The following is a 24999-nucleotide window of genomic DNA, read 5'->3' on the forward strand; positions in this document are numbered from 1 at the left end:
CATTCCTCATTTTACCCTTTCTTGGATGATGTCCAAATGACAAAAGTTGTACCTTTTCTGTAATGGGAGAGAGAGTAGCTTAATGCGGGGCCAGTCTCCTTCAAAAGGTCAAAATACACAAACATCAACAATAACCAAACCTCAGAATGAAGGCTGTTTGTTATCCACAGAGGGTTTATTTCCACTTTAGACCCCTGACAGGAGAAACAGAGCACAGAGGCACCTTGCAGAGTAGTGTAGCTTGTGGTATGAAATATACAAAATACAGCATTCTCTATGTGCACTGTTCATAGACATAGGAGTGTGTTTCATGAACTGATTGGACAAGTGGACACTTCCCAATGTTCTCTTGGAATTCTTCTCAAGAGACTTCTCTGGCTGCCTTTCTCTGATGGAGAATCCCCAGAAAAGCAAGCTCTGGGGAGGAGGAACACAGTCAGCCCTGTGAGAGCCAGGTAAAGGCTCTGGCAGTCAGAAGACTGAATGCTAGCACTAGAAGAACGCTGAGAGGGATCTGATGTCTTCCTTTTCTAGATGAGGAAACTGAGGCCCAGAAAGGGAAAGTGATTTGTGAGAAGTTATACAGCCAGTTAGGGGACTGGAACCCAACACTCTTGGCTGCCTCTCTCTCTTCCCTGCAAGAGAAGTCTTCATGGGCATGTCTCTGCTTCCCATGACTCGGGCTCCTGGAAACCGGAGGGGTGGATCTCTCTGAACATCCATGCCAGGTGGGTTCTCTGAAGAGCTCAGACTGTGGGCATGCTGGGCAGTCTGGTGAGATCGGGTTACTCCTAATGTCCTGAGCCCACCCTTCTTCCATTTTCTTGCCCAGAAGCCCAACAGGACACAGTGTGGGCCTTCTCTTTTTCTAAACAATCCAGTTGGGTCTCCACGCCTAGGGCTGGGGCTCAGGTCGCCCTTTCAGATGATACACTTCAAAGCTGGAAGTTTGCTTCATGCTTGTCTGGAGCGGCAGGTGTGGACGCTTATGTTGTCAGCTGATATTGGAGAGTAACATATGGGTCTAAATGATGTGTTCAGAATTGACAATAGGAATTTATCAGGGATGGGGGGCCTCCCACTGATATTCTCCTCCTCCTGGTCACCACAACACCTTCCCAGCTTTCTCGTTGTCCTTTGAAATTCCTTTAATAGAGAACACAGGCATATGGCTTGGACTACAAGAAGCTTTTGGGAGAGAAACCTAAGGAACAAAAGTACGCCAAGGTATCACCCTAGGAGACAGGGCCTCGGGGGTCTGATCCGTGTCTTCTAAAACCCTAGAAGAGACTAGACTTGTCTGTGCCAGGGCTGATCAGGGAAAACATACGGACTCAGCATTCAGCTCAACATAAGGAAAGATTTTCTAACAATCAGGTCCCAGCTCGGGCACACCAACAGTGTGAGGAGTGGGTTTGGTAAGTGACTAGGAGTGCATAAGGCCACCGGGGTCAAGCGCTCCCAAAGAGGAGTGTTGGGATTGGCCAGAGGTCTAGTCTCCCTCACTGTGCTGTGGGGGAGAGTGAGGCCTACAGAGGGGCAGGGGCTTGCTCAGGGCCATGCACCCAGGTCTCTTATACAGCCTTTTCCTATACCACACTGCTGGCTCTCAGGGCCCCTGGGCTGTCTTGGGAGGATGAGAACAGCGCGTTCCATTCCATCTGGTCTGGTGAGTAACGTGGAGTGTGCCGTCAGAAGTGCGTGTGCAGACTCACTCAGGCTGGGGTGGGGCAGGCAGGCCCTGAGGAAGTCAGTCAGCTCACCGTTCCACCTGGAGCGCCCCCAGGCCTTGTGGGGAGCCCATCTGCTCCCACAACCAGTCCACGTAGTTGGAGACCTTTGTGTAGACCCCATAGACCTGCTTGCTGCCGCATTCTTCAGGGCCCCCCCATGACACCAGGCCTTGGGCCACCCAGCGCTGGGTCAAGTCATCCAGAATGACAAAGGCTCCACCACTGTCTCCAAGGCATGTATCCTTGCCACCCTCATAATAGCCGGCACAGAACATGTTCTCTGTGACACTGTAGTTACCCGATCGAGACTCATAGCTGGTTTTGCACTCAGCGTGTGGCACCACAGGTAACTTGACGTACTGCAGGACATCAGACAAGGTCCGTGTGCCACTGCTGATGATTTCATCCACTGTCACATTAGGATTGGAGATGCCCCACCCAGCTACCAGGCCCAGCATGTGGGGCTCCGGGCCTTCGGGCTCAGGACTTGGTAGGCAGATGGGCATGACATGGGGTCCCAGGGGCACAGGTTCCTGAAGCTGCACCAGAGCTATGTCATGGTTGTAGTTCTGGATGTTGAAGTCTGGGTGGAGCACCACTTGTGCAGCTGAGCTGTTGACAGCGCCTGATTTGTCCCGCACATCGTGCAGGCCCAGGTAGACGGTGACATGCTCCTTGGAGACTGGTGTCACTGTGTTGTCTCTTCGCTGGGAGCGCAGCACATGGGCTGCTGTGAGGATCCAGGACTCGGAGAGCAGAGCCCCACTCCCAAACCACTTGTCATTTGGCACCCTTGAGGTGTCCTCCACCACTATCAGGGCCTGCCACGGAAAGAGGCCGGGCTCGGCATTCCGACCCCCAATGATTCTCTTGACCAGGTTGGGCAGAGAGCGGGAGGGCTGACCACACACTGTAAGGAGAAGGAGGGAATGGGGACAAGAGACAGAGACTGGTCAGGTCAGATATATGGAAAGAGCTGCTGAAAGAAATTCACATCATTCACTGTAGATTATGCCACACGGGACCCTACTCTACATCACAGGGCCACACTAGCCTGGGAGAGTTCTGCACAGGTGTCATCTTCGACTTAGGTCTTTCTGGTCTGGCCTGTGTATGGTCTGGCCCTTCTGTAGCCAGTGCCATCGACAGACCAGACCATTTCATGTGTGGGGGCTTCCCCATCCTGAATCATTTCCAGCCAACAACACTTTCGGCTTTGACCAGCTCATATTCCAGAAGAGGCCCATGCTGCGGGTACTTAGAAAAGTTCTGAAAACCATAGGTCATGGGCTTTGAGTGATGGAAGGAAACTAAAAGACTGTCCGGCGGGTCACAGCAAACACTGGGCTGGGAGTCAAGATACCTGGGGACTTGACCCAGCTTCTCTCTCCTATGTCCTGTGTGACTCTAAGTAAATTTGTCTCTTAATTTTTGATCTGCTAAATGAAGCAGTTGGCCAATATGATCTCCATGGATCCTTCAAATTCCAAATTCCCTCAATTTTTATTTCATTTTCCATGGCTATCCCCATTTTATGGGAGGAAAACTCTCCAGAGGTTAAGCAATTAGCCTAAGACACATGACTATTAAGTTAGTAGGGGAATTAACTAGATTCTAAGATCAATGTCTTGTCCCATATCCCACAGTACCTCACTACGTATACAGATCATGGTCATGGGCTCTGTAACTTTTTCTTCTTTGGCCTAAAGGACTCATGCTATGAATGCATGCCCAGGGCATCCAAGGTTAGGGGAAAGTGGCATAATCTACAAGCAATGATGCATGGGCTCTGCTCTTAGCCACCCATCATTGCACCCAGGAACCATGTAGTACCTTCAGGGGAAGAAGAAAGGTCTGATCAAACTTCGTTCCACTGAGTTGTACCCCGAGCATGCACATGCACCACCAGCCTCCTGCAGCCAAATGTCTTTGGCCCATGAGCAGAGAGGGTCTTCAGTACCAGTCCCCTGCTGGCCAAGAACAAGCTCACATGGGCCTTCCCAGCAGGGCTCTTAGGCTTGGGAGGTGAGCCTGGTGTGAGTGTGGGCTTCCTCCTGGTTGCAAATGGCCAGGCTACATTCTTTGGTTCTGGATACTTTCAACAATTCTTTAAAGACCAAGGAATATTTGTGTTTTCTTGGCAACTTTGGGAGGTCAGGCTTTCAGCGACCTAATGTTTTTCAGATGCTCTTCTTCCTGATGCCAAAAGCTTCTGACATGATCCTTAGGCACTCTGTCCTTCACATCAGGCCAGATGTGAGCTGGCCTTTGCTAATTCTCTGTGGCCTGGTCTTTCAGAGTTGAAGGCCAGACTCCCAATTACAAGCAGCAGCCTACAAGGTGACATCTCAAGGCAATCTGTGACTGGCCCTGCACAACAACTCACTTAGTGCTGAAAGGGCCTCATCTGGTAAGGGACATGCCTGTGGTTGAGTTCATGCTTACAACAAGGCCAGCTCTGAATGGTGCCTTTCTTCAATGTCAGAGCTTGGGAAGCTTGAAGCACCACTAATTGACAGATGGAGAAATCGAGGTTCAGAGAAGGCAAGTGACATACTCAAAGTCATTAGTGACAGAGCCAGAAGTAGAGCCTGTTTCTTCTAACTCTTGTTTTATTTTCTGCACTAAAGTCTGCTTTTCATCTTGATATGCTTTTGTCCTTTCAAGAGGTTGAATGATGCAACAAGCCTTGAGCGAGCTCATTGAAATGGGACCTTCTTTTTGGCTGCTACCCTTTTCCATCCAATCTTTCCTGGAATAAAGGAATCTTCTTGAAAAACTAGAGCTTCAGCTGCACTGAAGCCAAATTCAGACTCTAGAGCACTGGAGGTACTGAGGGAGGGCCCTTAAAACAAAAATATAATATTCTAGAATTCTGGGTCCATGAGGATGCCATGAAACATAGAGTCAAGAATGGCTCAACATTGCTTGTGTTGACAGCAAAATTCTTGGCTTCATCTTCCAGCTCTGCCCCTAACTTTGTGGATAGCTTTGGATAAATCAGTGCTCCTCACCGATCCTCAGTTTTCTCACATGTAAAATGAAGGGCAGAGAGTATTTGCTTAATAAGATTCTTTGGAAAGGTGGATGTTATGATGCTAAATAAAATGGCTTTCTCCTTTCTGGTTTGGTTTTGGGTTTAATTTTGGTGTTTTAGGAGGAAAGGATTTAGAAATCTCTGGCATGGTCCAATGGTGAACCACAGTTCTTCCCAATACCAGGTGTTAAAAGAATTTCATGACTCACTGTATCCAAGATGCTTTGTGTAAATATAGAGGATGATAACCATTGAAGGTTATAGAATGTTATGGATCACTTGGTCCTACTCCCTCACTTCTGAGGTATGGAATCTTAGCCCCAGAGATTACTTACCAAAGATCACAATAAGAAAATGACAGCACCAGGACTAGGACCCAAGCCCCTGACTCCCAGCTCAATGCCTCTTCCCCTTCCAGAGGTTGCAATGTGGCTGCCCAGGATGGAATCCACCTGCAGTGTTTTTACCTTTGGCCCACATAGTATTTTAGCAAAATGGGGATTTGGCTTTCCAGTTTTCCACAGCTCCACCATTCCCCATCTTCTCTGAGGGTTCATATTGGGTGTGCTCTGTGCCCTTGGGTGTGCTTCTGGCTAAGCCTGAATGAGATGATGGGGATCACCAGAGTATGAGTGGGTTGACCTTTCCTCCGCTTCACCTCCTCCAAGTTCTTTCTTAAGTATAAAACCCTCCCAAGTGAAGTCTTCCTAACCAGTCCTGACTCCTCCACTCCCAGACTACCACACGCAGTGAATTCGTCCTTCTGTAGGATCTCATAGCAACTGTGATGGCCAACATAGAATGCTAACATTTTCTTTGGTTCTTACAGATAATGGTAGACAACCCTACAGTCTTTCTATTTTAACATCTATATCTAACATATAGAAGCCTACTGAGTGGATATTGAGGATTACTAAAAGGTACCGTTCAGATAATACACTGTCTCAGTTTACCCCACACTCTAATTCAGTAAAATACAAATGCCACACAACATTTAACTATACTGCAAAGCTCCTGCTGTTCCAGCAAATATGTAGGTGGGGTCAGCATCACTCCTCAGTGCTGTCCTGAATGGTTGTATCTTTTAATGAATTCTGCTTGATTAATTAAGTCAATTCTGCTATTTTTGCTTTTATTAAGAGTGTATATTTCTGTGCCATGACTATTAATTTTCTTTTTGGTGTGGATTATTTGTTTCACCCTACAGAGTATGTTTGAGGCTACGGTTTTCTAGAAAGTTGATTTGAATATATGTGTGCACTATGATTGCAATGCAAATCACCTATACTTTTAATGCTAACACAAATATCCACAAAATGTCTCCCAAATCTCTATGCACAGTGACACTTTCTGTTACCACAAAGTTCTTTTTTCATCTTAGAGTGGGGTGAGTAGGTGAGCCATGGGGCTGCAGTGGTCAGTAAGACTTGAATACATTGCTCTTTGGAGGAACTTCTTATTCTGTCCTATAGTTGTCCGTTATTTGTCCTATGTTGCTCATCTCTACAACACAGTGAGCACTTGAGGACAGAGTGCCCACTTTCTTGATTTCCCTGGTGCACAGGAGGTGCACACACAAACTGTTGGAGGGAAAGCCTGGTGGGAATGGAGCAGAATTGCAGAGAGAAGAGACAGGAAGGCTCTTGGCGTGATAACAGAGGCTGAATGTAGAGGCTGGATGGTTTGCCAAGACCTGATCTTGGGCTCTCTGAGGTAGCCCTTAACTACCATGTTCCCCATCCACTCTCCATCAATAGCCAGAGCACCTTGGATGGGAGACCTGGAGGCAGAGGACTTGAGGGTCAGGTACCTGGCAGACATGTGGGCTGGCTTCTCCCCAGTACTTCATTCATCCAGACTCCTTGGGCAGAACAGGTATATATACCTGGGAGAGTGAAAATAGATGGGAGAGAAGGGAGAGAACGGTTGATTTGTAGCACATGGAAAATAGATCTGGGTTCTTGATTCTTTTATAGTAGGCCATTGCAAGGGGTCTCTCTGATGCCATTCTCTTTAGGCCAGTCCTCTCTGCACCCTGAAGGACCTTTCTAAAATTAGAATCTATGCCTTCCCTCTGCTCACAATCACCAAGAGCTCCCCATTGCCCTCACAAACAAACAGCACACTCTTCAGCATGGTGTCCAAAGCTCTGTACAATCTGACTCCTGTCTGTCTGGGGCTGCCCCCTTCCTTTGATCCAGCCCAGCCCCTGGAAGGCACTTCCTCCTCCTCAGTCACCAGCCCTTTGCTCCTGCAGTTCCCTGTGGCACACTTGTCTGCCCTCCTTTCCCCACTTAATAAACTCGTGTCCACACTCGTGCCCGCCATCTCATCTGAGTCTCACATTAGCTCTATGAGTTCCCCTTTTGAAAAGTGAGGGCTTTGAAGCTTAGAGAATTTTCTTAGTACCAGTCTGTGGCAGAGGCAAAACTGATTGGCTTTACCGTCTCCCTGAGGGTTCCTTCTCTGCCAGGGGCTCTGAGTGTGCATGTGAGGGTTTTGGGGGTGCCATGTGGCCTAACCCGTGGGATGTCAGCTTGAGGCAGGGAGAGGTAAGACATGCCCCCAGGTGTTTCTCCTTCCAATTCCTCCCAAACTTCGGCCAGTAGACTGGCTGCCTCAGCCCCCAGTCCAACCCTGAGGCCCAAATGGTACAAGGTGGGAGTGGGCTGGTTTAGCATGGAGGGCTCACCTGTGATATTGTGGAGCATCTTGTAGTAGGGCTGCTGGCAGGAGTATCGGATCTCAGATTTGTATGTGGTAAGTTTGTTCCTGGTGGAGAAGGTGATTTGCCCATGTTTCAGCTCTGCTGGGGCTCCACAGTCTGCAACTGAGAGAAGAGAGTAACACCTCTTAATTACCCTGTGCTCTTCTCCTTGGGGCCATATGAAGGATTTGTCTCATATAGATGTGCAGGTTGTGCACTGCACACAAGTTCAGAGAGCAGTGCTCTAGTCTATGAGAATGGTACCCTAAAGATTTTACAGGGCCTTTGCCACCATGAGTAGCTCTGCTTTTGGGGTCTCTTCCATCTACTGTGGCACTACTGTGTGGCCAACTCACCTGGCCTTGTGTCAACTCCAGGGCAGGGTCAGGGCTGCTGAGATTTAAGCAGACCCCAGTCTCTTCCCCACATAGTCCTTTCTTTGACTTCCAGTTCTATTGTGCAATCCTCTTAGTCTCTCCTGCCCAAGCATGAAGCCTGTAGCTCATTGAAAAAACTCTGGCTGACACGAACCAAGGAATCATCAGTTCTTCCAGACCCGACCACATGCTGAGCAAGAGCAGTTAATGTGCTCACATTGGTGCCTGGCATAAAAATACCAAAAACAAACAGAAAGACAGCAGCTCCTGCATGAACACACAGCCCCACCCTGCTGGCTTTCTGTGGGCATCCTGGCCACAGAAGGTGGGAGGTGGGGCCCAGGGTGGGCTAAGTTTGAATCGTTCACCTGCTTATGTTCTCCAATTGTTGGGGCTGGATGTTGGGCTTGGCTGTAGGATGCCTGCTCCTCAGAGGTGGTCTTAGGGGGTTGCCAGCACAAAGTCCAGTACAAGTCTGTCAGAAGCCCAAGTCATGGGCTGAGGACCCAATTTATCAAACGGTCTCTTCAGGGACTTCTTTTAGGGGGTGGTGCTCATTTCTAAGGGCATCTTCATTTTAGGGCTAACAGCCTATGTCAGAGTTGAAGAATCACAGAAAAGTCATAGATAGAACTTTGTAGTTCATAAGGAAGCCCAAAGGTGGACAATCCAGAACACCTTTACTTTACAGATGAGCCCAGAGAGAAGATTTGACTGGCCTAAGGTCACACAACGAGGTACAATCAGAAAACTGGACCTGATTTTGAATTCAGGTTTCTTTTGAGAAAACCAACTAACAATTCCTAAGGATCTGTTTTCTAGGTAAAGTGGCTTAAAATCAGTATTAGCTGGGTAATGATGGACATTAACTATTAATCTTCTGATAATTTCATAGGACAGCACTCCACAAAGAAGAACTTCCAGAATCCCCCCTCCTTGGGAAGCAGAGAGAGGGCAATTTCCCCCTGAGATGCTACCCAGAATTTGTGATTTTTAAGTTTAGAACTCTAAATTTATCATTTTGATCGAATAAAGAGTTACCTAATTTAAAACATAGATGGCTCCAAGGCCCTTCGATGTGGAGGAGAGTGGTGACAGCTGAGGGTAACAGCAGGTGTCTCCTATCCACAAGGAAGGCAAAAGCCAAGAGAACTGGCTAATGTTTTGTCTTGACCTCTAGTCTCCCTAGACAAATCGTTCCCATTCATTTTGATAACCCAAAACTAGAGACACTGTTCTACTCTGTATGATGAAGGTCAGCACTAGGGTCACCAGAGGTGATAACATCTATTATTTAAAGATATAAAACAGTTTTAAATGTTCTTTCCTGCTGAGTCTCAAAGCAGATCTTTCTTCCTTTTTTAGGAAATACCATTCACTGGTGCCTGGATCTTGGTATTACTATTGTGTCTCTGAGCTTTGGTTCATTTTACCTATCCTCTGGACCTAATACCTAGTTCCAGGGGGAGGAATTGCAGGGTTGGGCTTAGATCCTAGAAGCCCTGGCTAGAAGTTCAGTCTATTGAGAGACTGTTACTTGGCCAGCAATGGTGGGGAGATATTTCTTGAGTACCTGCTTTCTCATCACTCTAGAGAAGGAACTTTGCTGGCCCTCTAGGCAGATGGAGGTGATAAATAGTATATAATAGAGGGTCGCTTCAGCTTGGGACTTCTCCCAAGTCTATAGTATCAGGTGAAGAGCCATGCCTCTCTGGGACCTGGAGACAACTTCCCTTTCCCGGGGGCCTTGAGCCCTACCTGGTGCAATCAAAGATGCTATACCCAGAGCCTCCTTCCTCAGCTAGCCTAGCCTCTTTACTTTGGAAGGGGTCTCATCCTTTCTCTAACACTCCCTCTGGCCACTTCCCCACTCTGGAATCAAAACGCTCTTCCTTTTTTCCATTCCCTAGGATGCCCTTTCTCATCATTCCCTGGGATGGGACGCACCCCACACCCTGTCTCTGTTGTCACTACTGGCTGCCATTTATTTTCCTTCAGACACATCTTTCTTGACCTGCCATCCTGAGTGTGCTTTGCCACAATCTGGGGCTTCCTGCAGAACAATGCACCATGGGCTCCCCTGGCACTCACCCCAGCATCTCTTGGTCCCCACCCTCGGTGCACCTGTGCTCCAGCATCACACACCCTCACTGTGCCGCTCACTCGCCTGCTTTCCCCACACGGGAAACCATGTGGTCCACGCTCTGGCCACCCTTGAGGCCTTGATCAAGCGCTGCTTCTCCTTGAAAGCCTTTTCTCCATCTTCTACTTGGAGAGGGCTGCTTCCCTATTTCCCCTTGCTGAGGCCTCTGTTCATCTCTCTGATGTGTGCATCTTATGTTGCCCAGTGTTGCAATTATTTGGGTCCATATCGGATATTCTAAGTTAGGATCCCCTCTATCACACTGAGTAAAATATCTGTTACACATTGTGGGCTTAAACGTATTGACTTAACTGATGCCCGTCTTGACTGCCCACCTCATCTCCGCTCTCGGGGGCACCCCTGCCCTAGGCTGGCACTGCCGTCTCCGGACCTGCCATTGTCCACCTGCACAGGATTCTGCCCTCGTCGAAAGCCCTCATTAATCACCACATAGACTGACTGACTGGTCACAGTAATGAAGGGTTTCTCAGATGCGTCTATTCTGATTTTGTTCAGGCTGAAGCAGAGATTCCTGCTGCCACTAACAGAGCCCTTTATCGTGACCCATTGATGGCCCATGGCGCGAGAGCTGAGGACTGTGCTTTCAAGTGTGATACCTATCTTTTGAAACCTTTAATCAGGGAATTTTCAGAGATGCAAAATTTGTAAGCCCTGGTCCAGAGGAAAGAATACTAATAATGATAACGATAACGGGCTTTCAGTCCCGCGTTAGGTCTAGGTGGAAGCAAAACTTCTGTGGATGAGAATAGGTCTAGATTTCCTAAAAAGCCATGCTCTAGGAGTTATGGTTAGTTTCACACCTACTCATGGTTAGAAAGTAGCAACAGATAAAAATACTAAAGTCATAAAGTCACAGGCCTTCTGGCCCAGTTCAACTTGAAGTGTGGAGTGGATGAGGAACCAGGGCTCACTTTGACCTGGTCAGCCTAGGGCCATGTGATTGTATATGAAATCTTGTGTCTCTGGAACCAAAGTCATTTTTCCTTTGAGAATTGTACAGTCCGCTTGGAGGGTGCTAAAAAAAAATCCCCCTTGGCTTTTCATTATTTTCCAGAGTAATGTTTGAATGATGGGTGGGCCCTCCAGGAGGGAACCGTTCTCCATTACACAGCAGTTTCGACTGCTTGACGCTGTGTTGCTTTGTTCAGCATCCACACTAATCCGCACAGAAATTGGAAATGGAGCGTTGGCGGGGTAGGGAGGGGTGGAGTAGCTCTGGGGCCCCAGGGTCTTGGGTATGGTCCATTCCTGGATGTCTGCACTCTGAGGGGTCCCGTCATTCACTCTGTCTCTTGCTCTGACCCGAGTTCGTTCTCCTCATCCATTTCGGTTTCTGCCACCGTGGTGAAGATCAAAGAGGGGTCAGGAGGTGCAGAGAAAGAAAGCAGAGAGAGGAAGAGAGGGAGAGAGAGAGAGAGGAGAGAAAGAGAAAAATTAGCAAGCAAAGCAGAAACAGTTCATGCAGGAAATACAGAAATCGCTCCACCAGATTGATTAAGAATGCAGTTTAGGTACAGCCAGTGTGGATGACAGTTTGGGATTGTGGAATTTGTACCATTCTGAGAATTTGCATGGTCATAAGTCCTGGCTCACAAGGATTCCAGCATTCTGCCCCTGAAGCGAGCTTTGTTTTCATCTGGTTTGAACCTTCATTTGACATATGCATTCAGCATGGAGAGTACTTGTGTTGGGTGGCCATGGCAAGGTGGAGGCAGGGTCAGGACAACCCTCCATCATTTCCACTTCCTGTTCCAGTGCAAGTTTCTTCACTATACATGCACACTTCCTGTCTGTTCCCAAACTCTTGCCCCACAATCCCTAGGGACTTGAAATTTCTTAGTCCTACTCATCTTTGCACCTAGGACCCAGCGTATGTCTGGGATGCAGAGATGCTCGGTGAAAACCTATTCAGTGAATGAGTACAGGTGCCAGGTATGCCTGAATTGAGATTCTAATAACCCTAATCTGGGCTATGTTGGGAGAACCAGGCCATATTCAGGAGAAAAAAAAATATTCCTCTTCTTTAGTACAAAATGACGGCCATTCTTTTGTATACTAACGTAAGTCACTTAAAATAGTACCATCAAATGAAGTACTTCTGTTGTAATCGAAGTGTGCATGCTTCATTGGGGAAAAATTACTATTAAACTTTTCTACCTTCCAAAAGCATGAACGAGAGAAACCAAACCTCTGCCTAGTGAGGAGTTTGGATGTGGGGGGTGGGAGGGAAGAAAGAAGCTTTTATGAACTTTCACTTACTCCTGGTGCTCCACTGGCACAGTAGGTACATTAGCCCAATTGGTCTTGAGAAGAATCAAGAGTGTAGGAAACTGAGGCCGGAAGTCTGAGTAAATTGCTTAGGGACACTCAACTGGTCAAGTCTGGATTTGATCTAGAACTTTCTGACTTTACAAACATCCTGTCTTCTCCACACCACATTCTCTTTTGCTTCCTCCTTCACAATGCGCCCTTGCTTTGCCTTGTACAGTATTCACACAGAACTTAGTCGCAGCACTACACGTGAGCCAGGCGTTGGAGAAGGTGGTGGACATGTCTGCTGGCCTTTGAGTTCCTCAGTTTCTGGACCTTTCTTTTCTACCTGAATTTCCTGTTTCCTATAGGCATCCAACTAGTGAAAGCCATAAAATGCCCACCGCCCGCCTTTTCCCACCCTGGGCTCTGACTCCAGCCACGTTGTCATATAAAAAAGAAAGATTTGAAAAGCAAGTGTATTTTCTAAAATTCTGTCTGGGATTTGCTTCAAGAGAGCTCCTACTGACAGAGTCCCCCCCCTGGGGCTTTGGGAGTGGATCTGCCTGCCTAGAGTTAGGAGAGAGTTAGGAGAACTACAGGGAAGTGGGATACTACTCCACTGTTTATGGCAAGCCATGAAACGGGGGTGGGCAGGACCGACTCTTGCCTTTTCACCTCTCCCTCCTAAAGCCAACCCTCTCTTTGCCCCTTCCCTTTCTTCCCTTCCCACCCTCCCGTCACCACACCTCCCTTCCCCCATGCTGCCATAATGAGTTTCCTAAAACTGTGGTCTTCACAAGTCTCTAACTGGAGCGACCTGGGTAGGGGACAGGGTGGTGGCTGGTAATCTATACTTTCACAGTGCACACTAGGTGATTTATGTGGAATATATAATTTGAGAAACGCCCCAATGTATTCTAAAGTATGAAAGCTAGTTCAACTTTTTATTGCACGTTTGAGGTGAAGGATCTTGTCCATGATCACGGGGTGGGTTAGGAGCAGAGCCAATGTAAAATCTCAGGGTCTCAAGAGCCAGTACAGAGCTGTGCCCCTGGCCCCTGCTTCGCACAGGTCTACTGACCTCACAGCCTTTCCTGACGGGCCCTAAATCATGAGCTGTTGCAGAAACCTTAGTGGGTATGGCTGATGACCACATAGAGATTGGCAAGGTCATTTGGCTCTGGGCACCGGTGCTAAAATAGTTTCCTGAATTAGTAATTGCCAGAGCTAGTTTCAGAGCAGGGGACAAGCTACTTCTTTAGCAAGTTTGGCAACTTGCCTGCAGGCAGAGGTAAAGTTAGCATTTGGGAAGTAAACCGGGACCAACAAGAAGTTTCTTTTGGAATCCTAATGTCGTATTGCCTAAACAAACAATAGTCTTTCGGTCCAGCCCTCACGTGTCTGCTGAGTTACTGGCTCTACCCCTCGTTGAGCACACCCGTCAGGTTTTCACCCTTGTGTGGTCTCTGATTGGAACCCACCAATGCTGGGGAGCTCATTATCCTTATCATAGACCAGTTTTGTTCTCTTACTTTTACAGGTGGGAATCTTGTTACTCCATGTCCCATCCTTCAGGCACTCGATCTGGAATGTGTCCATCTCCACATTATCCTAGGAAGAAACAGGAAGAAGATGTGGCAACAGGGAGGAGGGGTGGGGTTGGTGGTTGTTCCCCAGTACGACCGGCTCAAATTCCATACCCAGTTGTCCTCGACTAACATTTTCCAACCACTGGCTTCCAAGGGCAAGCTTGACTTCATGGAAAAGACAGACTCTGAATTCATAGTGCCCATTCCAACCGCGGAAAGGGGCAAGGGCTGTGTGTGAGGAAGGGTTGGGGCAACTGTCCTGGAGGGGAAACCTGTACCCTTGACTCTCTTTCCAGAGCAGGGCCTCTCAAACGTGCGTAAGCATCCGTATGGCTAAAGGCTTTTGCACAAACTGCTTGGCCCCACCCCCGGAGTTTCTGATTCAGTGGGCCTGGCTTGGAGACTGCCGTTTGCATTTCTTAAAATTTTTTTTTTTTCAACGTTTATTTATTTTTGGGACAGAGAGAGACAGAGCATGAATGGGCGAGGGGCAGAGAGAGAGGGAGACACAGAATCGGAAACAGGCTCCAGGCTCTGAGCCATCAGCCCAGAGCCTGACGCGGGGCTCGAACTCACGGACCGCGAGATCGTGACCTGGCTGAAGTCGGATGCTTAACCGACTGCGCCACCCAGGTGCCCCAATGCCGTTTGCATTTCTAACGAGTGACGTGATGCTGTGGTGGGGACCCCATGTAGAGACCCATTCCGTGAGAGCTCCTCCAGCTTGACTCACACTGGACTCACCTGGGTAACATAACAGAAAAACCAATCACTGGCCCTGCCCCAGAGATCCCACTTTAATTCATCTCAGGTGAGGCCTAGGAGGTGCTTTTGTGTCTATTTTCCAAGGTAGCCAGGAGGCTCCTGGGAAGAGTGAGCCATGTGCCGCCTCTCAAATCTCTGCTTCCCATCCCAGTTTCCCCCAATCGGCCTGACTGATGAACTCCGTTAAGGTTGTTTGTCCTGATTGCAGGGCTGAACAGATCTTGATTTGTTTTTGCAATTCAAACCAGCCCAAGCTCTGATAAATGACTGTTGTGCCATTTCTAGAAGTGAGAGTCTGGGATGCATGCTTTGGATTTTCAGAGGGCTGGCATTTCTGGAACATGCTGGAGGTTTATGGGGAAGTTGGTAAATAACTTGGAGGGGCCATGGCAAGCTCCGGGAAGCCCGTCTGCCCTGGGAGGCACAGGAGCATCTCTTTGGCCCCTCCTCCCCCAGCAGGACCCTGTACCTTTAGCACTTTGTAGCCTGTGTCACAGCTGATGAGCACCTGATCTTTGAAGGAATACTTGGCTTGCAAGGGCTCGATTTTCCCGTGGACAGGAGGTTGTAGGTCCGAGCACTCATTCCCTGGTGGGGAGTAATGAAAGAGTGGTGGGTGAGAAAACAACGAAAAGGCTGCAGCAGGTGGCCAGCCCCTGCAGTGCAAGGTATGGTGCAGGGGAGACCCACAGAACTAGGTGTTGGGGGTCTGTACCTACTAGGTTCTGAAGACTTATTCTGGAACCTTGAGCAGGTCACTTTCCAACTTGGACCTCTATTTCCTCATCGGTAAAATGAGCTGGTTGGCCAAATGATTTAATCACAACACACGGTAGGAAGGATATTAAATGTCACTGAGTGCAACCCTTGTCTGAGGCCTCCTTTACAACATCTTCCGTGGTAGACGTCAAACATCTATTTGCATTCCTACAGTGACAGGGAGCTTAATACCTCCCAAACCTGTACCTTTCCTACTGGACTCCTCTGATGAAAGGAACAGTGTTTTCCTATTTCACTGAAATTTATATCCTTGTCATTGGCACTCACTGGGCAAAGTTTATTCTCTTGGGCAACTCAGTATGACTTAATCGCTCTTTCTCCCCAAGACCGTTCTTCGGAGTGTTAGAGAGAGACCGTGAACATATGCTTCTGAGTCCGCCCTTCCGAAGCCTAAATTGGACAGGATTCCCAGGCCTGGCTCCACCCCTGACATTTTTTCCTGGACAAACTCTCTGTTAATACACTCTCCATTCCCCTCCCCAGAACCAGGCATTGATGTGATAATGCAGGCAAGGCCAGGATATCAGATCTATGAGATCAGCTACAACCAGTACCCTCTTTTTCCTCGGCTTACTGCAGACCCCTGGGGCACATGGCTCTATCAGGCTTTGGGCCAGGACTGGCTGCCTTGGGGTAGTAGGGAATGAAGCCTACCGAGGCTGCCAGTCTGGGGGCCACAGGAGGCAAACCGCCATGAGGAAACGTTTTGAGCTATAGGCCCGCACTCAAATTCCTGCCCCAGACTTGGAGAGAGCTGAGCTGGGAGGGTTCTCTCCAGGCCTAATGAATCGGTGTGAAAGAGTAGATCAGGAAATAAGGTTTTTTTTGTTAGTTAGTTTCTTTGTTTATTATTGTTCTTGTTTAAATCTCTTTATGTGATTTTGAAGTGCGGCAAGTTTGAAAACTACGTCTAGTCTAACCCCACCATTATTGCTGCCCTTGCCCCCATTTTCTGGATGGTAAACTGAGTCAGGAGACAGAATGTACTTGGCCCCAACCTCCTTTATAGCAGAGCTGAGGGTCCTGTCACGTCCCCAGAGGAGTCCCAGGCCTGCATCCCTCATCCCTCAGCTACTGTCCCATGAGCTACTGAGCATGGTGACTAAGTGTGACCCATGGGGGAAGAGGCTGTATTACCTGTTGCCCTGTATGAGAGCCTCCAGCCCCGGTTCTCGCCAGAGTTGTCGCTGCGGAACAGGATCTGGACACTGTGGCTCTGGGTATTGATGGGTTCTGGGGCTCTCTCTCCACAGAAGGGCCCCCAAACTTTTGGGTCAGCTTTAATCTGTGAGGGGCAAGATAGAGAAAAAGGTCACATCTGAGCTGTGGTGGCAGCTGTCGGGACCATCTCTGTACTGAACCCCGGCTTTCTGGAAGCTTCCATGTGCACCCATAGTATTCACTCATGTTTTTAGCGGGCATTAGCATTCACCAAACAGTTCCATCTCTACTCTCTCACTTACAGAGTACAATGGACTTGGAAGTGGACAAGGCAGTCCTCTGCTCCAAGATGAACATACTATGTCTCAGAATGGGACAGAGTCCTGTCTAGGTGCATAGGATAGAAAAGACTTCTGCTCTCAAAGAAACTGCAGTCTAGTCGAGGATGGAGGCGAGGGGGGGACTAACAATAAATAAGCAAAATAATGATAAAAAATAATCATGATGGTGTGTGTGTGTATATATATATATATATATATATATATACACAAGTATATGCTATATATTTCTAATGTACGTAGTACAATCTATGTAACCTATATAATTCATCATTTATATAATAGATAAAATATTTATTTGTTTATTTGTAGACAAAACTTTAAATAGATGGTCAGGGAAAGTTTCTTCAAAGAGGTGACACTGGATTTGAGACATGGAGAATGAGTAGAAGATTGTCACTTGAGGAAGAGAGAAGAATACTTTCCAGGCAGAGAAAACAGTATATGTAAAGGTCAAGGCCAAAGGCGGGAAAGAGCCCGGCATTAAGAGCAGGAAGGAAGCCAGAGTGGCTGGAACAGGAGTGCCATAGCATGAGGTTGGAAAGGCAGGTAAGCACCACATGGTATTGAGGGGTTTATGTTTACTTCCAAGAGCAGTCCTAATCGGACCTGGATTTTATAAAGATCAGCCTTGATGTCATGGAGAACAGACTGTGTAGGGCAAGGCTAGAAGCAAGAAACACAGCTAGAAGCCTTGCCACGGACCAGGAGATAAGAGGGATTTTCCTGGAATGGAGTCAGTGGGGATGGAGAGAAAGAAGTAGGCACTATTAGCTGATCTAGATTTCCTGACTACCAGGTGTGGATCCTTCCTGTGCCTCTAGCTCGTGTTTTCTTCCATCTCCGAGGACCAGTCCTCCTGACCCTTCATCTGGTGGCTTCCACAATCTTGGGTGATATCTCCATCTTGTCACCTTATTGTGAATGGGGGGAAAGTGAAGCCCCATGAGGTTAAGTGCCTGGAGAAGGTTTACAGCATAGCTCCTGGGATACTATACGTGGCAGGCAGAAGTCTAAGATGGTCCTCGTGACCTTCACCTCTGGTGTTCCTTCATGGTGATGTCACGTGACATGGCAAAAGGGATTTTACAGGTGGCCAAGGAGCTAGTGTTGGATCAGGGAAGATCCCTAGGCTGGAGCTGATGGAGCTGGTAGACACTATTTTAAGTAATTTTTGGTCTTGGCCTTCTACCCTGGGAGAAACTGGAGGACCAAGAATATCAATTTTCCCAATTCAGCCAAGATCTCCCAGCATGGCCAGGGCAAATGTCCATTGTAGGCTTACCTTGATGTAGTCATAGGGGCAGGGCACCTCAGGGTGATCCTCAATGTCGAAAATGTCCTCAAACTGGAGGCTGACCATGAAACCCTCCTCTAGCTCTATCGTGTAGAAACATTCCGAGCTCTTAGGATAAGGGTTGGGGAAGTCGGGGCTGGTGATCACGCCGGTCCTCTGGGTAAAGAGGTTATCACTGCACTCCACTGTGGGAAACATACCAGAGCAAAGTGGCACACCACAGCCATGGCCACAGCAACCCCTTTCTCATCGGTTACTGTATGACTTTCCCACTGGTCCTGAGAGGCAATGGGAAGGCATCATTAGCCCCATGTTATGGATGGGTAGACTGAAGTTCGGGGAGAAGTGATGTATCCAAGGTCACACACCTCATAATGTTCAGAGTCAAGACTCAAAGGCAGTGAGTGTGATAAACCTTCTCATCAGCTTCTCTGGTATTGGTGTGGGGCAGAGGGGGTCTGAGAAGTAAAAGTTTTGAGATAGACTGGTAGGCGGAAACCTCTAGACCTCCTTTGTCTGCTCTCCCCTCAGCCCAGAACTCCATTAGGTCTCTGTTCAAAGCCTTCCTGATCCCTCATCCAACACGGGACACTCACACATATCCGTACTCTCTGGCCCCTGACCTCGTTCTGTTTCTCCTCATGCGGCTGACCACTGCTTGACATTGTGCAATATATTTGTTGGGGGATTTTCTTGCCCCCAGTAGACTGTAAGTTCCCTGAGCTCAGGGATTCTGCTTTGTTCGCCACTGTAGCTGCAACCAAGGATCCAGTGTCCTGGGACCCTGGCCATGGCTTAGACCTGCCAAGGCCCTTTATCTGCCACTGAACCTTTGTCCTTGGACTGACCCCTCCCAGATCTGGGATGTCAATCCTTTCTAAGCCCTTGTTTATCCTGCTCATTTGAATATGAGAAAATTGTGGCTCAGAGAGGGGGCATGGCTAACCTAAAGTCCTATAGCTGTGAGCTGCAGAGTATGGTTAGGATGAGGCCTCTTGAATTCCCACCTCTTTTCATTTCTTACACCAAGCACTCTCTGGGGGGTGGCATTTAGCCCATGGAGGCTATTTTTTTTTTTTTTTTTTTTTTTTTTAGGCAAGGTTGCTCTTTTTATGCATAATACACAGACAGGACATACAGTATATAAACATACATACAGTATTATCTGTGGTATTAAAATTTCATGGGTAGGGGAAATTAGGAAGATAATGTTTTAAAAGGCTCCTGGAGGCAGAGGAGAAAATGAAAACAAAGACTGAGAAGCCTTGCTCATTCTTAGTCCCCACCGGACTTAGTATGTAGTAGATACTCAATAAATACCTACTGAATAAAAACCAAGGAAAATACAGCCCTCTTGAAGAAAACTCCTGTATGTGCCTCCTTTATACTGATGGATCACATGAGGGTTTTATTCAGAAGAAAGTAGAAATTTTTTAAGGAGGAGGGAAAAGAAGTCTTGTTTCCAGCCTTTCTCTCCTCCAATGATCCCCCACTCAGCTTCCAAGTGACCTTCCTAAAACACAGATCTTTACCCTGCAGCCATACTGATCTGATGGCAATGCCCCAAACATGCCAAGTTCTACCAGGACTCTGAACATTTGTTCTCTCTGCCTGGAGCACTCTCCTTTTCCTTCTTCTTCCCACTCTGCCAAGGGCCACCATCTCTGGGACATGTCTGCTCACAGTGCCGTGCAGACTTAGGTCACTTGTGCTGAGCCCACAGCATTTGCTACATTTCACCACTTGCTTCTGTGCTGATAACCCCACTAGTCAGGGAGGCCCTCATGGAAAGTGGCTGAAGTCTTCCATTTCTCCATCCTCGCCCTGCCCGGAGGTGGCAGCAGGGTGAGCGTGTTGATTAAGACAGGAAACCAGAGATGGAAGGAATGGGGCATACTCCTCACTGTCTCTGTCTTTGCCTCTCTCCTTCCTCATCTGTTCTCTGGACTGAGGTTCTCTCGATCACAGAGGAACTTGTGAGGCCAGGGGAGTGAAGAGGTAAAGGAACGGCTGGGTGAGGCCGGGTGCATGGCTGAGAGAGAAAGGACTGGGAACCCAGCTTTTCCCATAACTGGGGCCAGGCCAGTTACCTACAGTAGGAGAGCAGAAGTTCCTGCTGTCCAGGAAGAAAGATGGCCTAGAGGCTTCACAAATGTGGTCCTTTGAGAACCTGAACGCAGACTTCCCGGCTGGCGGGCATTTCAGCATCTTCAGGCATAGGGTATCTGAGGCAGAGCTCTCTGGCTTCATTTTTACTTGTTTCTACTCCGTATCTGTTCCGCCTCTGAGCCTCCCCTAATCTTATTGAGAAACATGGCACAAAGTGGTGATATACGGAGTCATCCTTGGGCCCCACCTCGGCAGGTCCTGTTGTCCGTGTGGAGGAGGTAGCCAAAGCGGCAGGAGCAGTAGTAGCCGCCGATGTAGTTGTGGCAGTAGTGGTCGCAGGACAGCTCCTCGTCCTCCCGCTCAGTGCACTCGTCTACATCTGCAGGGCAGGTAGAGGCTTTTGGTCAGTCAGTCCACGTGGGACGATGAAGACAACAGCCATGTGCTCTGTACATGGGCCACTCCCTGTGTTAGCCTCACATAAAACCCCAAAGTAGCCATTGTCTCCATTTACAAATGAGGCAACTGGAACTCAGAGAACGGAGGCAACTTATCCAAGACCGTCAAAAGCCAGGTTCGAGGCCAGGCGAGCTGCCTCTCACGGGTGCCACTACCCCGTAAGAGTTGTGATAATAGCAGGTAGAACTCTTACCATCCCCTTTCCACAGATGATGAAACAGACAGTTGGGGCCTCTACAGAACTTACTCCAAGTCATAGAGATGATAAATGGTGGAGTCAGTATTCACACCCAGGTAGGGTAGCTCCAGAACCCATTCTTTCTTTCTAGTCCATGCAGCCCCTCTCTCTCTCTATATATATCCCACTTCCCTGGGCAGTGGGAACGTAGACATTAAAGAAACGCATGTTCTCAACCCAATTTAAAAATTTGATCATGCAAGGGCACCTGGGTTGCTCAGTCGGTTAAGCACCCAACTCTTGATTTCAGCTCAGGTCACGATCTCATGGTCGTGAGATCAAGCCCCACATTGGGCTCCATGCTGTCAGCTTAGAAGCCTACTTCGGATTCTCTCTCTCCTCTCTCTCTGTCCCTACACCACTCCCACACTCTTTCTCTTTCAAAACAAATAGATACACATCAAAAAAATTTTGATCATACATTTCCCCCTAAAAGCTAAAAGAATGGCCAACAGGCACATGAAAGGATGCTGAACATCACTAGTCACCAGGGAAATGTAAATCAAAACCATAATGAGGTACCGCTACATACCCCATCAGAATTTTAAATTTTAGAAATTAAAAAATTGACATCGAACTCTTGTACATTGGTGAAGGAATCTAAAATAGTACAAAAACACTTTGGGAAAGGCCTGGTAATTTCTTATGAAATTAAATATACACCTGTCCTATGACCCAACAATGCTGCTCCTACCTATTTACCCAACAGAAGTGAAAACATATGTTTACAAAAAGAGTTGTACAAGAGTGCATAGAAACTTTATTAGTGAGAGTCAAAAAACGGATAGAGTGCAGGTGTCTACCAATGAAAGAATGGATAAACGGACAGTATTATATTCATACAATGGAAAATTACTCTGCCAGGAAAGGAGCAAGTTACCGATGCATTACAACATGATTGAAACTCAAAAACTTTATTCTTAGTAAAGAATCCTCACTTCCAAAATATATTTTGTGTACATTCATTTATATGGAGTTTAAGAAGAGGCAAAACTCATCTATAGTGGAAAAAAAAAATCAGAACAGTTGTCACCTCTAAGGTAGATGGGACCAGACTGTGACTGAGAAAGAGCATAAAGGAACTTTCTGGGTTAACGGTAAAGCTCAACACCTTGTTAGGGGCTTGGGTTACATACAATATAAAATTTTTGAAACTCAACAAATGTACTGAAGCCTTATGCATTTCACTGAATGTACATTTTACTTTAAAAGAAGGAAAATTGTGAATAGATATTGAACAACTTCAGCAAAATGAAATGCACGGGTAAGTATTTAGGAAAAAGTGTACCACTGTCTGTCTGCAACTTACTTTGAAATTCATCAAAAAGAGGGGATTAATAGCTAGATTGAGGATGGATAGATGGGTAGATATGTGATAAAGCAAATGCAGGAAGATGTTAATGGCAGAGTCTCTATGGTGAGTATGTAGGTGTTCATTGTAAAGAAACGATCATGAGGTACTTTTAATCTTTAGAGAGAAGGGGAGACCTGGGGTGAGCCACCCATTTCTCCAACTTACCTACAGCCATGTAGTGGGCATCAAAACCCGTGAATCGCTCCTCATTGGAGAAATCTGACCGGAAAGTGATGGACATGAAGGAGCCGGGGGAGAACACTACTTCCTGGCCAGGGGTCTGCTCCGTGTCTGTGGTCTCCCTGCCACAGAAGGTTGCCAGCACCTGCTCTTCGGTTTCTACCTTTGGGATCAAAGAGGAAGGGAACAAGATGAGTAGCTTCCAAAATTAGCTTGGTCTCTAAACGAAATGAGGGAGGGGCTGCCCATGAACAGACCAGGCAGCCTGGGAAACCCAGAGAAAGAGGATTTGGGACTCTGGGACTTGAGGAAAGACACAGTGCGGGTTAAGTCCATGTGGCTGCATAGTCACTGCCTCATTCCTTTGTTTGGGTCCATCAGCAGTAGCTTGACATTTGTCATCCTATGGACAAAAAAATGACTCATCTGTCAAAACTAACTCACTATTAGAACTCAGACTTCGATAACCTCACAGATGGATTCCATATGCAACAGAAACTGACCACATTTCCAAAGACGAGAAACGAACTCCGAGGCATTCACTGAGCATTCAGTGTGTGCCTGCCACTGAGTAAAGCATGAAGCTGTGCCTGGGGAGCCAATATTCAGACTGATGAAAACACAGACAGAGCTGTTATACGGTGCGACAAGTGCTTTAACGGGAACGCAGTCACTGGGAACGCACTGGCACTCAGAAGATGAAAGATCCCATCAGAATGGAAACTACAGGAGAACGAGACTTTGTTTTCTTTGTAGATGTGTTTTTAGTTCATGGAGCAGGACCTGGCACCTAGCAATTACCCAACAAATGTTTGTTACCAAGAACTAAAGTGTGAGGCTCTTTCTGAGAACAAGAAGCCAGGGAGTCTGTGGGAACATAAAGTCGTAGGAAAGGTTGAAACGAGATTATAACTGACTTTGAATGCCATAAGAACACTATGTGACTCTTAATTCTGAGTACAGAAAAGACACTGGAAACTTTTGAACAGGGAAATTATATAATTAGAACTATATTTAGTAGGTAGTCTTAATAATTCAGAAATGACTGGAATCATCCCTGAAACATTTGTGTTTGTGTTAAGACTCAGATGCAAAAATTACCTGTTTGCTAAAAGAATTCCCTTCCTTGGAGGAGCCAGAGACCCTGTGTAAATTCAGAGACCCCAGTGGAGAGCCTAAATTGGGTGCCTAAAGCTGATTTTGTGTGAGTTTGGTTTGAAAGTACAATACGGTAGCTGGTTGGTATGTTTATTTGACTATGAATACTTGGCCTACCTACCACTCTATCATTTACACTGACTGGATTCTTTTGAGGCTGTATTTGTGTTTGCAACCTCTAGATTGACATTTTAGCCAAGATGCGTGAGAAAATCTCTTACCAAGAATGATTCTGATGCCTTTTAAAGTCATTAAGGGAAAGTTCTCAAAGGCTCTGCGTACCTCTAGTAGCTTCTAATGCATTCATTGTTTTGTTCATTAGCCTAGTATGTCAGAAGTATCTTGACATTTGACACTTCTGTTTTGAAACTAATGATTTATTTATTTAAGATAAGTGGGAGTTTTAAAGAAAAACAATTTGCCCTGGCAACAAAACACAAGGACAATTAATCACTAACTTTGGGAATTGAAGTGTAAACAGAAGATGAGATCATGGCTTTGCTGTTTATTCCTCTTCTCTGCAGATACTAGCCAAACTCACACCAGCCTTGTTACTGTAGAATGTACCTATCTGTACACAGTCACTTCCTTGACCACCATGGCTTGTTTGTTATTTTGGTTATCTGAGTTTTCCAGATAGCCGAAGTTTTACCTGACCATAATTAATAATAATAACCATCATCAGCATCATCATTATTGTTATTTAGTGTAATGCTTTTTAAAGTGCTTTATACAAATCCCTGCTTTCGTAGGTGAAACATGCTAACCCTTTCTTGGTGACCCAAGGACATTATTATGAATGTCAGTCATCTTGGGGATATTGAGTTGTTTAATGTTGCACGCCCTGCTTCGAACATTCCTGGACTATAATGCCTTTGCAATTCTTAGGTCTCCTTTATGTAGTGTTTTATTTTGTGTCTTTTTAAAAATCAGTTTATTAACTGAAATATGTTGTAAAATGGAAACCAGAGTGAAGGCCTAGGAAAGGCGTGAACTGGAGGACCCTATCTTGGTGACCTCTAACTCTGAGTTCTAATATTGATAATATAAGATATCCTGACCTGGCAGTTGAAGGTCCTGAGCTCTATTCCTGACTCTACCACAAACGGTCACAGGGCTGCCTCCTCTCTACTCTCAGTTATCCACCTGATAAAACAGGGGTTTGAACTAGCTGAGCTCTATGTTCTCTTCTAATTGTGATATGCTAGTATTCTAACAAGTCGTTACACCCACACATTCAATAGGCCAACTGGAGGATGGTGAGCAGAATTTTCAAGACACCAATTGTTTTCTGCTGAAG

General features: G+C 46.9%; 1 protein-coding gene across 7 annotated transcripts in view; it reads right to left on the reverse strand.

Annotated features, from left to right (window-relative positions):
• Window positions 1-24999, reverse strand: part of MASP1 (MBL associated serine protease 1) — a 63755-nt gene that overhangs the window by 13881 nt on the left and 24875 nt on the right. For 4 of the 7 annotated variants that reach the window (XM_086674960.1, XM_086674957.1, XM_086674956.1 and 1 more), the window contains 9 exons: window positions 22527-22704; window positions 20558-20689; window positions 18190-18386; window positions 16543-16690; window positions 15095-15213; window positions 13804-13882; window positions 7463-7600; window positions 6581-6655; window positions 155-2643 (listed from right to left, as the gene is read on the reverse strand). In XM_086674960.1, coding sequence (XP_086531086.1) covers window positions 1760-2643; window positions 6581-6655; window positions 7463-7600; window positions 13804-13882; window positions 15095-15213; window positions 16543-16690; window positions 18190-18386; window positions 20558-20689; window positions 22527-22602 — 1848 coding nt within the window. In that variant the 5' untranslated portion in view covers window positions 22603-22704 and the 3' untranslated portion in view covers window positions 155-1759. Of the gene's footprint in view, window positions 1-154; window positions 2644-6580; window positions 6656-7462; window positions 7601-10611; window positions 11352-13803; window positions 13883-15094; window positions 15214-16542; window positions 16691-18189; window positions 18387-20557; window positions 20690-22526; window positions 22705-24999 lie in introns of those variants that run through there. The other 3 variants (XM_086674959.1, XM_025913228.2, XM_086674962.1) reach the window with 2 other exon arrangements.

Source organism: Puma concolor, chromosome C2 (genome assembly GCF_028749965.1).
Source record: "Puma concolor isolate L17-30 chromosome C2, mPumCon1.1.hap2, whole genome shotgun sequence".
Lineage (NCBI taxonomy): Eukaryota > Metazoa > Chordata > Mammalia > Carnivora > Felidae > Puma > Puma concolor.